General features: G+C 47.5%; 1 protein-coding gene and 1 pseudogene across 1 annotated transcript in view; one reads left to right on the forward strand and one right to left on the reverse strand.

Moving 5' to 3' along the window:
* Window positions 1-13,518, reverse strand: part of Rab44 (RAB44, member RAS oncogene family) — a 31,098-nt gene extending 17,580 nt beyond the window's left edge. The window contains exons 1-2 of the mRNA XM_046450793.2: window positions 13,407-13,518; window positions 8,076-8,294 (exon numbers count right to left, since the gene is read on the reverse strand). Coding sequence (XP_046306749.1) covers window positions 8,076-8,282 — 207 coding nt within the window. The 5' untranslated portion in view covers window positions 8,283-8,294; window positions 13,407-13,518. The remainder of the gene's footprint in view (window positions 1-8,075; window positions 8,295-13,406) is intronic.
* LOC124096777 (transmembrane emp24 domain-containing protein 10-like) lies at window positions 6,407-7,095 on the forward strand (annotated as a pseudogene).
* Window positions 13,519-15,655: the final 2,137 nt, after the last annotated feature.

Raw genomic sequence — 15,655 nt, forward strand, 5'->3', positions numbered from 1 at the left:
CAACCCCAGCAGGTGTTTCTTTTTTGACTCTCAGAAGGAGTCCAACTGTAACAGAACCTTGAATCTGCCAATTCTGTTCCTCTGATTATTGGTTTCCTTTTGCTGATTTTGTGTTTTTATTTTGGGTTGCATGTTGCTGGTAAGCTATTCCCAGATGGTGGCGGCAGTGATGGGGATGAGATTTCGTGGCCTAGTTGGGATGCATGGTGGAGACCAAGCACCTGTTGGTGGAGAGATAACAGAAATTTGGTTTGCTCATCTTTTTGTTGTTTGTTTTTCTACTTGTGACGTTGAATTGGCTAAGAATTGCTCTGCACAGGGAAGGAGGACAGCTCTTGGAGATCTGAGATGGTGAGTTTTTGTGTCTCTGCATTTCCTTTTGACCCATGGGTGGAATTGTAGAAATGAAGCTGGACTCTGTGTGTGTGTGTGCGCGCGTGTGTCTGTAATTCAGAAAAACCTTCAACGCTTATTGAGAATCTGCAATATTTTTGAACCTGTGGGAGGAATTAATAACTTAGGGTAATATGTCTCTTGAAAATGTTCAGCAATGATTGGTTTACAGAGACAAATATGTTTCTCAAAATAGAAAATAAGAATACTGAAATTCTAGTGTTATAAATATGCTACACTTTAAAATATGATCTTATAGAAACTGCTAACTCAAAATATATTTTAAAGAGCTAGCCATAATTAAGGTGGATCATAGAACAAATTAAACTGATTTGTTAATTTTGGTTTAAAGAACACAAATAATAGCTATCTGTGTTTTCTCTGCTTTATGTTAACTATAATGCAGGTGTCCATTCTGTATTTTAGAAGATCTTGATTTGCTTTTTGTGAGAAAACTAATTAATCTGAATTGCTTTCACTTCATCATCTTACTGATGAAATAAGCCAACATCATCCTTAACCATGTGCTGTTGTTATTGTGTAAGGTTATAAAAATGTAAATAAATAAATCTATTATTCTAACAAATACATTTTATGTAAATAGTATTAATTTTATAGTGTATCCTCTTCCCCACCCCCCCACCCCCGGGTACTGGGGATTGAACACCCAGCCTATGGTGTCTCATCTTCAACACAATTTCCAAAATCCTCAGGTAACTTTAAGAGCCTGAATTTATATTCAATTACATTAACAAATAATTTTTGGCTACTTATATAATCTTTTAAAATATATTTTTAGTTGTAGATGGGCATAATACCTTTATTTTATTTTTTTTATGTGGTGCTGAGGATCGAACCCAGTGCCTCACATGTGCTAGGCAAGTGCTCTACCACTGAGCTACAGCCTCAGCCCCTACTTATATAATTTCAAGAAAAATTTAATATTGAACTTACTGAATTATATTTGTTGATTGCTAAGCATAACTTTAACTTTATATCCTTTACTGCCTGTTTTCGCACATGCTAGAAGGTCTCCATATCTTGGGTCATGTTATTGAGTGAATTCATTTTGCCACTTAGAAAAAATTGTGTGAGGGATGGCAGAGACTCAGACGTTTGCATGTTCATACCCACAGTACCAGTACCCACAACAGCCCCAAATGCAACCCAAATGCCCATCAGTGGATAACGTGGTATCCATGTACAATGGAATGGCACCCAGCTTTAAGAAGGTAGAGAATTTGGAACACGAGCTTCCCCCTGGGTGAGCAGTAAGGACACTATGCTAAGTGAAATGAGCCGGTCACAAAGGGACTAATACTGCGCCATCCCACTGAAGTATCTAGAATGCTCAAATTCACACAGACAGAAAGGAGAATAAGGGCCAAGTGTGGTGGCACACAGCTGTAATTCCAGTGGCTTGGGAGACTGAGGCAAGAGGATCGAGAGTCCAAAGCCAGCCTCAGCAACTTAGCCAGGCCCTAAGCAATTTAGTGAGACCCTGTCTCAAAATAAAATATAAAAAGGATTGGGGGTGTGGCTAAGCACCCCTGGGTTCAATTCCCAGTACGAAGAAGGAGGAGGAGGGGGGGGGAGGAAAGAAAGAAAGGAGGATAAGGCCACAGAGGAGTGAGGAGAGGCGGGAAGGAGAGCTGTTGCTTCATGAGCACAGTTTCGGTTTGGGAAGATGAAAGAAAGTTCTGGAGATAGATGGTACAGAAGGGTTGCGCAACAGTGTGAATCACTTAATACCTCTGAGCTACACACTTGAAAATGACTAAAATGGTAAGTTTTATGTTATGTCCACCTTATCACAATTTTTTAAAAAGTATAACGTCTACGAGCGGCTGTAGAAAGCTGTGTTAGGTGTCTCAGAGAGCTTTGCTAGTCGGATACAAGGGGTTGTGTTGGATGATTCTTGATGATTTACCCTCAGTTCTTTCTGTGAAACAGAGGTTAATTATGTTGATTAAAAGCATTAATCCCTCTGGATGCTTAAGACACCACTAAGAGCAATAGTGACAGAAACACAGTCTGCAAGGAAAATGGAATGTGGTTTTGCTTTCCAAGGGATCCGGCGAGAGGTTTTGGCTGAAAGAGCCCAGTTATTCCAGAACATGCAAAAGGATTAAAAGACAAAACATGAATATATAGAGAAGGTTCGCTGAAAGCAGTTTTATTTGCCCTAATTTATAATGCCTGGAAATCAGCTATGAAATGTATTAACATTTTGCCAAATTGGTTTCATTATGATGGGTTTGAAAATAATAATAAACAAAAACTCATGAAACATTAACGGCCATGATATTCTACTAATGCAAAACTAGAATTTGGCTCCATCTCTATTAAAATGATAAGTTGGTCTCAGAGTTCTCAGCAAGGGCTCAAAATGGGTGACTATGCTAGGCATGGTGACTCACACCTATAATTCCAGCAGCTTGGGAGGCTGAGGCAGGAGGATCAAGGGTTCAAAGCCAAGCTCAGCAACTTAGTGAGGTCCTGAGCAACTTAGTGAGATCCTGTCTCAAAGTAAAAAAATAAAAAGGGCTAGCAATATGGCTCAGAAGTTAAATGCCCCTTAGTTAAATCTCTAGTACAAAAGAAAAAAAAAAGGCAGAGTGGTGGTGGTGACTATTTTTCTCTGTGTAAGCTACATAGGTAACAGATTCTATCTCACCACAATAATTTCTGGTTTGTTTTTTCCATACCATATCCTAATTTTTTAAAGAACAAGCAAAGTCACCTCCCTTATGAAAGAGCTCATTTTTCTTGTAATCACATTACCTTCTCCCATGTTTATTTCAAAATATTTTACTCTACTATTACTTTAAGTTAGGTGACCAACTGCTATTTCTGGGTCCCAGGATCCTATCTTAATCTAGGGCTCACGTGTTCTCTGCCAGCTACTTTAATGTTGCTGCCCCTAAATGGAGGGGGGAATTAAAATAAAATATTGAGGTTATCTTTCTCTATATTTCTTAAATACTTCAATACATATTATAAGGAGCATCATGGGAACACCTGCTACACCCTTCCGTCCAAGGCTAAATTTACACGGGCAAAATGCTATTAAGATAAATATTTCAGCAATGTCCTGCGCTGTGGGGGAGACCCTGGAGATTTCTCAAAGCCTTTGCTACCCATGATATGTTCTTGTCTTCAGGGGGAGGCACTGATCAAACCCTTATGAAATAATTATGCGCGTCCACTGGCAGGGTGTTCGGCTCTCCTCCTCTCGGGTCTTGTTAGCTCCTCTACTAAATCACCACAGCCTTTTTGTCTGTACTAGACAGGTTTCTGCTTTCCTCGGATTGCCTGAAGGCTCTGCTATGATCTGCAGGTCACAGCTTTTGTCTTCAACAAGGAAAAAGTCAAAGACTAAAGAAAAAGGACTGTCCCAGAGCTATTTATGCTTCACTTGGATGCTGGCTTCTGGGCTGACATTGGATGACCTTCACGTGGACCTGATGGCCTGAGGATTTGAAGCGCTTTTGAGTCCAAATGCAGACAGTTTATCCAAGATCCAGCAGAACCCAAATTAATGACATGGCTCTGAAAGAACAGCTGCAGGGACTCTGGTTGTGGTTATTTGTTGGGAAGATGGTTGATAACTATTTATTATTAGTCTACTTTAATAGACCTGGGAGGAAATTCTTTCTCTTTCTTCTTGAGCTGTTTCTAATCCTCAGTTTGGTACATCAGACATTTGTAAACTGAAATGAAACATTTTATTTTATTTTTTTTTAAATAAGCACTCTACTGACTAAGCTATATTCTCAGCCCTGATCTGAAATCTTTTTCTTTTTTTTTAAATTTTTTATTTATTTTTTAGTTTTCGGCGAACACAACATCTTTGTATGTGGTGCTGAGGATCGAACCTGGGCTGCGCTGTCAGGCGAGAGCGCTACTGCATGAGCCACATCCCCAGCCCCTGAAATGAAACATTTTAAATGGTATCTGAATCTCACTGCCCCCTCACGGATTTAGAAACCAATGCTTTCACAGAAGCTCCTTACTTTCCAAAGCAATATAGTTATATGTGCAGGTTCAAAAGAATCTGGCCACTTTTTTACAAGGATATAATTGGACAAAACAATTGTGAGCCAGGTGTGATGGTGCACACCTGTAATCCCAGCTACTTGAGGCTAAGGCAGGAAGATTGCAAGTTTAAGGTCAGCCTGGGTGAATTAGTGACATGCTGTCTCAAAACAAAAAATAAAACAGGGATTAGAGATTATTCCAGTGGTAGAACGCTCCTGGATTCCATTCCAAGTACCACCAGAAAAAGGAAAAAAAAAAAAAAAAGTATTGTGTAACGAAGGCCCTACCTGGGGTGTCACTTTATAAAATGATCCTCATTTAATCAGGTATGAGCAAAGACCTCTCAGGAAGCTGTTTTGGAACCAAATGAGAAGGAAGGTCACTTCCTGGCAGAAAAACCGGGGACTTCGACAAGAAAGGAAGCCACTTAAATCTATAGGTGCCATCTGCTGGAGAGAGTGTCTTGGGTGTGATTTCCTACCTTAGGATTCAAGTAGGATGACAACCCTTCCCAGGTTCCCCAGGACTTTCCCAGTTTTAGCATGCAAATCCCATATTCCAGGCACCCTCAAAGTCCTTGGAAAACTGGGACAGCTTGTCACTTAGAAGGGCAAATTACAGAGGTTTTTAATGTCCAACCTACGATTTCATATCAAAACTTCTGAACAGAAGCTAAAATGGGCCTAATACTACCAAGTCTTGATTTTGCCAAAAATTTAATTTAATTCATACTCTTTTTGCACATGTGCAAATAATAAGACCAAACCCAGTCAAATCTTTCATACATCAAGAAAAAATTAGGATATTATTTTCAATCAGAAAAATTATCTGAAACTTGGAAATAAGATAAAAAGGTAGGAGCTGGGGTTGTGGTTCAGGGGCAGAGCACTTGCTTAGCACGTGTGAGGCACTGAGTTCGAGCCCCAGCACCACATAAAAATAAATAAATAAACTTTAAAAAAAAAGACAAAAGGTAGGAAGCACATCTTTTCCATATTACATAGAGGCGAAGACTACATGCATTGTCTAAACCAGAGAAGGGATTTAGATCATTGTATTATTTATCTATAATTAAAAGTCCCTGATAGGACTGGGGTTGTAGCTCAGTGGTAGAGCATTTGCCTTGAATGTGTGAGGCACTGGGTTTGATCCTCAGCACCACATAAAAATAAATAAAATAAAGATATCGTGTCCATCTACAACTAAAATAAATAAGTAAATAAATATATATATATATATCCCTGACTAAAGTTACTTGCCACCTGGAAGATTTTTATCCAGGGAAAACAGAAAGAATTTTTATCCAATAGAACAAAAACCCCAAAGATTTATGGCCTGTTAGACATTAGCTATGTTTAACACTGAACTCAGCAATCTTAAACACTTTTCTGTCAAATTGCCTATAAATATCCTATTGCTCAAGGGCTCTTTGAATGAGTCAAAACATCTTTCTGTTTCCCTCATTAATTAATAATGATAAAAGTAAACTAGACAAGACCTTTGATAAGTATTGATTTCATATTTACTCAAGTCATTTTTTTTTCTTTTTACCTTTTTGAGAATCACATTTCAATATTCACACCTTACTGTGGCCTTGAAGGTCAGTTCTGATGGGGAAAGGACAAAAGTACCAGCATAGAAGAGCAGGCCCCTTGAGACTCTAGCAACCCATACCAGGCCCTTTTGCAATGAATGAGGAGAAAGCAAATTAAAATCAGTCAATCTCGGTCTGGGCCGTAGCCCAAGACTCCTTACTGGAACACACAACCATGGCTGATCTTATATTAAAGTCTATAATCATCACCAGGAGCAGTGGTGCCTGTAATCCCAGCAGCTTAGGAGGCTGAGGCAGGAGGATCGAGAGTTCAAAGCCAGCCTCAGCAACTCAGTGAGGCTCTGAGCAACTTAGCAAGACCCTGTCTCAAAATATAAAAAAGGGCTGGGGCCGGGTGGCGAACCAGTCTCCGGCACCATGTCTGGTTTGTCTGGCCCTGTAGCCCAGAGTGGCCCCCACCCCCGTTGGCATTGCTGTTGGCATTAATGCTCGGACCCAGCTGGGTCCTCGCCATCTCTTTCCATCTGCCCGTTAACTCCTGCAAGTGTCTCCACGAGGAGATCCACAAGGACCTGTCGTGACGGGCGCCTAGGAGATCACCGACCAGTCTGGGGGCGCTGGCAGCCTGCGCACCCACCTCAAGATCACAGATTCTGCTGGACATATTTTATACTCCAAGGAAGATGCATCCAAGGGGAAGTTTGCCTTTACCACTGAAGATCATGACATGTTTGAAGTATGTTTTGAGAGCAAGAGGACAGGGCGGATCCCTGACCAACTGGTGATCCTAGACATGAAGCATGGAGTGGAGGCGAAAAATTATGAAGAGATGGCAAAAGTTGAGAAGCTCAGACCATTAGAGGTGGAGCTAAGATGCCTAGAAGACCTTTCAGGATCTATTGTTAATGATTTTGCCTACATGAAGAAGCGAGAGGAGGAAATGCGTGATACCAATGAGTCACCAAACACTGAGTCCTGTACTTCAGCATCTTTTCACTGTTCTGCCTTATGGGACTAGCCACCTGGCAGGTCTTCTGCCTTCGTCGCTTTTTCAAGGCCAAGAAGTTAACTGAGTAATGAGACCAAATCTCCTCCTCCCTCGTGAATCTCAGCCAGCAGAGCATCGCTGGGACGCGCCTGACCTAAGGCATCCTATCAACAGCAGCACCATGAAGGCACACTGAAGCTTTCTTGCCAGAACAGATCTTTTTTGGGAGGACTTGGGGTACTACCTACACTCAACAAGTCAATGAGGGGCTTCTTTTTAACTCGGGAGGATTTGGACTGGTTTTGCAACAATAGGACTAGTATTAGAGTCACCCGGGACAAAAAATAGGGGTTACCTAGATAATGCCAAAGTCAGCATTGGTCTTGGGTTTCCTCCCGTGATCTACGTGAACCATGTTTGCTTTCCTTCTCCCACTTGCTCAGCAGCTTGGGCTTTCACTCTAGTTCTTTCACCAAGATTTGTATGACCATGTTGAACTTGTTTCATTCTCATTGTCCTCTTTGGGTTTCCTTCTAAAAACATCCTGGCCCTTAGCGGAAATGTTTACAAGATTCTCTTATAAGAGTCGTGAAGGTGATACCTTATAAAAGTGAGCTCAGAACTGTAGATAACTTCTTAAAAATTTTTTTCATTTTAGACAATTAAAATATTTGTGCTCAATAAAATAAAATAAAATAAAAAATAAAAAAGGGCTGGGGATGTGGTTCAGTGGTTCAGTGCCCCTGGGTTCAATCCCTGGTACCTAATAATAATGATGATAATAATAATAATAATAATAATAATAAAGTTTATAGTCATCAATCTGGTTTGATTTCCAGGGTTCTGACTGCTCCCCAAGAAAAACTTTGCTGCATAACAGGCCTGAAATTATACCACTGGCAAATTTCTCCTCTGGTTTAAAATCCTCTCCTTTGTTAAAATGCAAATGCTCCTGGAAGAGGGCGCCCCAGGAAGCCTTATCAGTCCTTTCCATGTGGGTTTAAACAAAGCCCTAGTCTTTTCTGAGCTGCTGGGACAGCAGGTTTCCCGAGTCTGCAGAAGAGGGACTCAGGAGTTAGGGTGGGGCCTTGAGCTCACCGCCAGGTCCTCGCGTGTGACAAACCCCCTCTCCTGGGCTCCACAGTCCTGGAAGAAGGCCTGCAGTTCCGCATCTGCCTGGGCGGACCAGGCCTCTGGCTCTGGGGCTACCGGGGCATCCTGGCCATCAGCTGGCTCTCTGGTCTGCCGTCGCCGACTGGAGCCCAACCTCCGGCCTTTCCGAGGTATTTTCTGTCCATTTTCCATGGCGCCTTGGACCTGGGGACCGAGGAGAATTAAGTGGGCACTGGGCTGCGAAGAAAATCAAAACCCTCTCGTGTCTCCCCATCACCCCTGCAAAAAACTCCACCATCGCCCATGAGCCCTGCCTGGTCCGTCCCTGGCTGGGCCCTCTGTCCTTTTCCCCCATCGTCCCTACCTCTTGCTCAGGGCCTGGCCTGGAGTGCGTTTCCCCAGCTCTCCACAGGTCCCCATGAAACTCTTCTTTCGCCACCCTATAAAATGGCCCCAGGCAGTTGTCCTAGGAGAAGGTCACCTAGTGTCTGCCCAGACTTGTTGTCAAAGGACAAGTTCTGTCTCCTGCTGCTCTGCCAGCTCATCTCTGCACACCCTGGCAGCATCCAAATGACTGCTCTGGCCCTCTCCCTCCCTCAGCCTCCCTCTCCAGCTCTCCTCTCCTCCTTTGACACACGCATCGCATCGTGAACCCATGTAGCAAAGCGTGCCACCTGACACACACCCCTCTTCCTTCCCTCCTCACACCCTCGTGATCCATGGGGACCCTGAGGAAAAACTGGTGGCTCCAGGAATGTCAGATTCTCCCACTCCCAGCTCCCATTGCCCCAAATCTCTCTCAATGCTCTCATCCCTGGTCTAGCTCATACCCTCCCTACCTCAGGAAGCCTTCCCTACAGTCACCCTCGTGCTTCAGGCTCAGTGTCCCCTTATCTGTGACCTGCTATGGTTTGATTGTGTCCCCAAAAGTTCATGTGTTGGAAACCCAACCCTCAGTGTGGCAGTGCCGGGAGGTGGAGCCCCACGGGAGGTGCTCGGGTCATGGGGCTCCATCCTTCAGGATGGATTCAGGCTGTCATTGCGCGAGCAGGTCTGTTACTGCAGGAGTGGGTTCCTTAGGAAAGGGTGAGTTCAGGCCCCTCTTGCTCCCTCTTGCCCTTCTGCCTTCCACCATGGGATGATGCGGCAAGAAAGCTTTCCTCAAATGCCAGGGCCTTGATCTCCTAGATGTCTGTGCTTCATACATTACTCAATCTGTGCTATTCTGTAAGACAGTCCCCTGACGCCTGGGATTCCTCTGGTAGGGACGTCTCTGTGCATCTCAGTCTACACCGATCCTAGAACCTTAGTGCATAGCAGGTGCTCAGACATGAATTGTCAAATTCATTCACTGGGGCCCCTTCATCTGTTGCTAAAGGCCTTAGTTCAGTCAGTTGACAAGAATTTTGAGATAAACGTCCTCTGATAGAGGACCCCAGGGTAAGGACAAGGGACGCTGGGCCTGCCCTCAGGGCAGTGAGTCTAGAGCACCCGGAGCTGTCGAGAATGGGAAGACGCTGATGGGCACTTAGGGTGGCTTCTGCAGGGAGTGGGACGTGAGCAAGTTCTCAAGGAGGCAGGTGGGATTTGGAGGCTGCAGAACCTGTCTGTGCTGTGGAGGGAGGAGCCTGTTATGACCTGGGTCTGGAACATCCTCCAAAGGCTCGGTGTGTCAAAGGCGTGGTCCCCAATGCACCCACGTTGAGAGGCATTGACTCATGAGGACTCTGGATTAACCCTTTGGTGGTTCTAATCGAACAGACTATTAGGAAGGGGTGGGAACTGCAGGAGGCGGGGCCTAGTTGGAGGGAGCAGGCCATTGGGGGGCGTGTCCCGGAGGGGGTCCTCTTGTCCTGGGCCCCTCCCCCAGTCCAGCCCCCATTTCTCCACCTCGCCTTCTCCACCGTGATGCTCCGAGCCAGTTGGCCACGGCCTAAAACCTCTATAAAGCCACGAGCTTACAAAAATCTCTCCACTAAGTTGTTTTTCTCAGGTATTTTTTCACAGTACCCAAAAGCTGACCGACACAGGGCCAAAGGCTGAATGGAACTGTCCTAGGGCTCTGCTTCAGGGACAATGGGCTCATCCAGGGGGTCGGGGCCATTGATGGAGGCTCAACAACTTAGGGAGGTCCTGCCTCAAAATTAAAAATATACTGGAGATGCAGCTCAGGGGCAAAGCACCCCCGGGTTCAATCGCCAGGGCCTGCCCCTGCCCCGTATTCAACATTCAAGGGACTGAAAGAAATGACACCTAGCCAGGCGCCGTGGCTCGCCTGTAATCCCAGCGGCTCGGGAGCCTGAGGCAGGAGGATCTTGACCTCAAAGCCAGCCTCAGCTACTTAGCCAGGCCCTGAGCACCTTAGTGAGACCCTGTCTCAAAAAACCAGGTGGGGGGCTGGGAATGTGGCTCAGCGGTTAGGGGCTCCTGGGTTCAATCCCTTTATATCCCCAATATAAAGAAATGACACTTAAATACAACTTGTGGTCCTTAGGTGGATTCCTCTTCAGGACAGGCCTGGAAATAGGGGTGTTTTGGGATCAACCAGGGAGATGTGAGCATGGCCGGGTTAAGCTGATGTTGGGCGCAGTGAAGTCTCCTGGGCATGATGAAGACGTGGCCGTCATGCTGGGGACTCTCCTGTCCTTTAAAGGCAGGGGATGAGGTGTCTTGAACTCACCTTTAGAGGTGACTCTAAACAAATACATAACAAATGAAAAAGGTGCGTGGTGGAGGGGACGTGCAGAGAGCTACGGGCAGAGTCAGCCCTCAGCACAGCGCCGCCCGCTGAGCTATTTGATCAACTCTTCTTAATAAAAAGCCAAAAAGACTAGCCAGGGTCTAGAATAAGGAAGTCCCTCTGTTAATCTGACCACACTTCACCTAGTATTTCACAACCACAAACTGTCCCGTGGAAACAATGATGAGGTGCACATCCCACCTTGGGCCACATCCGTCAACACCCAGAAAGCCACTGTCCATCTCTGTTCACTGTCCCCCTACAAGGGGGACCATGTGGCTCTCCAGGGACTAGTGGAGCTTATCCTGGCACCTCTGGGTTATAGTTAAAGAAAGACTCACTGAGCATCAGTATCAGAAGAGAACCACTTTCTCTCTCTAGACCAAGAGATGTGGTAAAGGCGGCCACAGAGAGGGAGTGGCCTCTGGTCATACTGCTCAAAAGTCACGCAGACCTCTGACCTTCCCAGCTCTGCTGCTCATTTGCTGTGCAGCCTTGGGCAACTCACTTAGCCTCTCTGTGCCTCAGTTTCCTCAAAGGATTAATATCTACCACATCGAGACGCTGTGAGGATTAGATGATTGGAATGGCAACACTATCTCCCATTCCTCAGCAGCGCCCACCTCCCTGTTCACCTTGACTTTCTCTTAGCACTTGTCACCATCTCAGAATAGTCTCTTACTCTTTTATTTTATAAATTTCCATTTCCGTTTACTGAGATACATGCCTTCTGTGAGTAAGGATTCACTCTTGGCCACCGCTCCATCCCAAATGGCTAGATCAGCGCTTGGCATACAGTTGGTGCTCAGCAAATATTTGTTGAATATGTAATCCACGTCAAGCTCTTTTGTTCGGCACACAATGACCCTGGGTGAGGTAGTGCTGACATTGACGGGGGTGAAATCCTATTTGAGTTGTAGAAAAGCCAGGACGGGTGCAGGGTGACTTCTCCCCATTGCTCAGGTGGAGAAGCAGAGGCCTCAGCCGCCCTGAGCTGGCAATAGATTCTGCACTCCGGCCCCCTCTTGGGATGAGCTTACCCAAGACATTTACTTGGAGCAGGCAGAGGCCCCTCTGGGGGTCACAGACGCCGGCGGGCAGTGCTGGGAGGGACAGGGGCTGCAGAGCGGGCCAGATGTGGGCTGGCTGTGCTCGTGTGGTGTCACTCGGTCTCGGTACTTGGACACTCAGAGCCGCTCACGTGGGCTTCCGGCGGCGGAGATAAGGGGCAGGGAACAAGATAAGCTTCCAGTGTGGAGGCCTCCGACCCAGTGCCAGGCTGGGAGGTCACCGACGTGGCTGCCGTGTCCCGGGACTGTCAGGCTCCCACCCTGAAGGACGTCAGAGCCCTGAAATAAACTCCCTGCAGCCACGTCCTAGGGCCCAGGGCACCCTTGACGTCACTCCTGGGGGCTCCCAGCCACACGGCACCTCTGCGGCCCTCTCCTGCAGTCTCCCCGCATCTCCTGGGACCCCTCATGGCCCCACCCTGCAGGGGCCTTCAGTGTCCCCCTCTCAGCCTGTCCCCTCCTTGTCTGTCAGGTGGCCTGGGGCAGGAAGTCAGCAGATGCCCCACAGTCAGCCGCCTCAAAGTCATCAGATCACTTGTCCCCATATGTCCCTGCTCACGTTCAGATCAGCCACAGGCCCCCAGGGCCTCGCAGCACAAAAACAGCCCATGTCCCCTTTGTGGCCACTCTGTGACAGCAGGGACATCCCTGAGTCCACCCACAGTGTGGGCACACATGCACCCTCCCAGGCCATCGTCACCTCCCTCCCCCCACGCGGCTCTCAGTGGGACACAAACCCTTCCTGAGCTTGGCTGGGCAAAGGTCCCCCCCATGGTCCGTGACTCAGAACCCCTCCCTTGAGTCAGCCAGCGGGGGTGGCCCTAGGCCAGCACCCTCCTCCACAGTGCCCTCGGGGACCCTGGGATCCACACCCTTAGCCGTCAGAGAGCTTGTGGCCAGGGACAGTCACTGTCCCCCAACTCCAGCGCCTCTCCCCACACTGCTCACCACAGGGACCACACCAGGTCTGCAGCCCAACACGGGCGCCTGCCTGTCCCACGCCCAGGGACCCCACAGGAGCCAGCTCCCCATAGCGGGGCTCACTGTAGACTCGGGGCGGCAGGCCCCACAGGCTGTCCACCAGGAAGTGGGGACACCCCACCAAGGAAGGGCCAGGGCAGCGGCAGAGGGTAACATGGCACTCGCAGAGCCCTAGGCTCCCCATTGCCACCGGCCTGGCACAGAGGGGCCTGAGCCTGGGTGTGCTGCCCACGCCACCAACTCAGTGACGATAGTCCTGACAGTCACCGAGCCCAGAGTGCCCAAGCTGGGCCCAGAGAGCACCCGGGGCCTTCTCCAGCCTACTTACCCTCAGGAAGGGACGAATCCGGCCGCCTGCCCAGGACCACCAGCCATTAGGGGTAGGTGACCCTCCAGCCTCCCGCCCGGTGCCCTACGTCACACCATGACCTTGGCCCCTCGCCATGAAGACAGACTGGGCTTGCGCCTCCTGCCCACCCTCAGCCCCCAAAGGAAAGAAGCCTCGCACCACAGGGTGGCCCCCACCTTCAAAGGCTCCCCGCTGCAGCCCGGTGCTCCTGGACTTGGTGACAGCGCCCTGCCGCCCTGCAGAGCCCACGCCTGGGGACTGTTAACAGTCTTGTCTCTTGCTTAATCACTCCTTCCGCTCCCAGCCGGCCAATCTCCTGTGGTCACCTGTGGAACTTCCTGCTGAAGCGACCCCTGACTGCCCCTTCAAAGTCTTTTTTTTTGCTTTTTAGTAACAGGGAACACTTGAACTCAGGGGCACTCGACCACGGAGCCACATCCTCAGCCTGTTTTTGTATTTTTTCAGAGACAGGCTCTCACTAAGTTGCTTAGGGCCTCGCCATTGCTGAGGCTGATCTCAAACTCACGATCCTCCTGCCTCAGCCTCCCTAGCCGCTGGGATCACAGGCATGCGCCCCTGCACCCAGCCCTTTTTTATTTTTATTTTGAGACAGGGTCTTGCTAATTTGCTAAGGCTGCCCTTGAACTTTCAATCCTCCTGCCTCAGCTTCCTGAGTAGTTGGAATTATAGGCATGTGCCACCATGCCTGACTAAATATGATCTCTTAGATGGGCACCTTCTTGCCTAAGAAAATACTGGATTTTCTGTTTGTTCTTGTTTTGGGGGAGCTTTACCACTGAGCCCAGCACTTTTTAATTATTTATTTTTATATTTGAGACAGGGCCTCACTAAATTGCAGAGGCTGGCCTCAAACTTGCCATCCTCCTACCCTAGCCTCCCAGTCACTGGGATCACAGGCGTGCACCACTGAGACTGGCTCAGTTAGTACTTACTGAGCGCTACTCTGTGCTGGACACTGTGCTGAGCATGGAGGCTACCAAGGTGGGAGAAAAACCTCAATAACATTAAGTTCAATAGTGACAAGGACTGCGAAGAGAAGTAGAGCGAGTGAAGGGGTGGAGTGGTGGTGGGAGGTGCCTTTAAACGGGTGGTCAGTGTCTCTTCCGGGGACGGTGTCTGAGCCTCTCAGAAGGGCCTAGCACTGGACACACTGTCGTAGGCTCTCCTACTCTACAGCCTCCAACAGGAGTTGGCTGCCCCGACCCTTAGGTGATAGGATCATTTACCTTTATACCAAGAAGGTTGACAGAGCACCAATGTCTGCATGTGGTGCAGCTGGACAGACCAGCTGGACAGACCAGCTGGAGGGGCCCGTGCTGAGACCTCAAGTTCTTATGCGTTCTCAGAACGTGTCTGTGACAGCTGAAGTTACTCTCCTTAACAAGGAGCAGAAAATTGTTGAGAGGGTTGGAGGCACAAGCAGAGTCAGAAAGCTGAATTGAAAAAAAAAACAAAATGAAGCTTCTTTTTTTTTTAATTTTTATTGTTGGTTGCTCAAAACATTACATAGTTCTTGACATATCATATTTCACACTTTGATTCAAGTGTGTTATGAACTCCCATTTTTACCCCGTATACAGATTGCAGAATCACATCAGTTACACATCCATTGATTTACATGTTGCCATACTAGTGTCTGTTGTGTTCTGCTGCCTTTCCTATAAAATGAAGCTTCTTGACTGAGGAGGCAACGTTGGAATCAAACATGTGAGGAAGGAGATCCGGAAAGAGTGTTCAACCGTGAGTGCAAAGGCCCTGAGGCAGGAGCATGCTTTGTGTACCTGGAACAGGGTGACAGCATGACTGAAGGAAGAGGGGACAAGATCGCAAGTAACAGGTGTGACCTAGAGACCATGTGAACACCTGGGTTTTTATTATGAGATGGAAGCCATTTGGAATGTGACATGATCCAACTTGGTTTTTTGTTTTGGTACCAGGGATGGAACCGAGGGGTGCTCTACCACTGGGCCACATCTCCAGCCCTTTCCATTTTTTTTTAAATTTTGAGACAGGGTCTCACTAAGTTGCTTAAGGCCTTACTAAATTGCTGAGGCTGGCCTCAAACTTGCAATCCTCCTGCCTCAGCCTCCTGAGCTGCTGAGATCACAAGCGTGCAACACCCCACCCAGCTTTTTTTTTTTTTTAAGATGATAAGGAAGACTTTATTCAAAGAGGGCTCTGGTGATGGGTGAGGGACCGTTACCATGGGGTCTTGCAGTGGGGGAAGAGATTGGATTCAGCTCTCCCAACTTAGAGTTTAAAAGGATCCCGCTTCCGTTCTAACAAGAGACCATAGACAAAGGCAGAAGCAGGGAGGCCAGTGAGGAGGTGATTCCACTCATGCAGACAAGAGGTGATGGCTTGGACAGGAGGACAGTGGTGGACGAGGTTGACCCTGGGTATA

The sequence above is a fragment of the Marmota monax genome, unplaced genomic scaffold (genome assembly GCF_021218885.2).
Source record: "Marmota monax isolate L192 unplaced genomic scaffold, Marmota_monax_Labrador192_F-V1.1 WCK01_AAM20220418_F8-fsc00127, whole genome shotgun sequence".
In the NCBI taxonomy this organism is placed as follows: Eukaryota; Metazoa; Chordata; class Mammalia; order Rodentia; family Sciuridae; genus Marmota; species Marmota monax.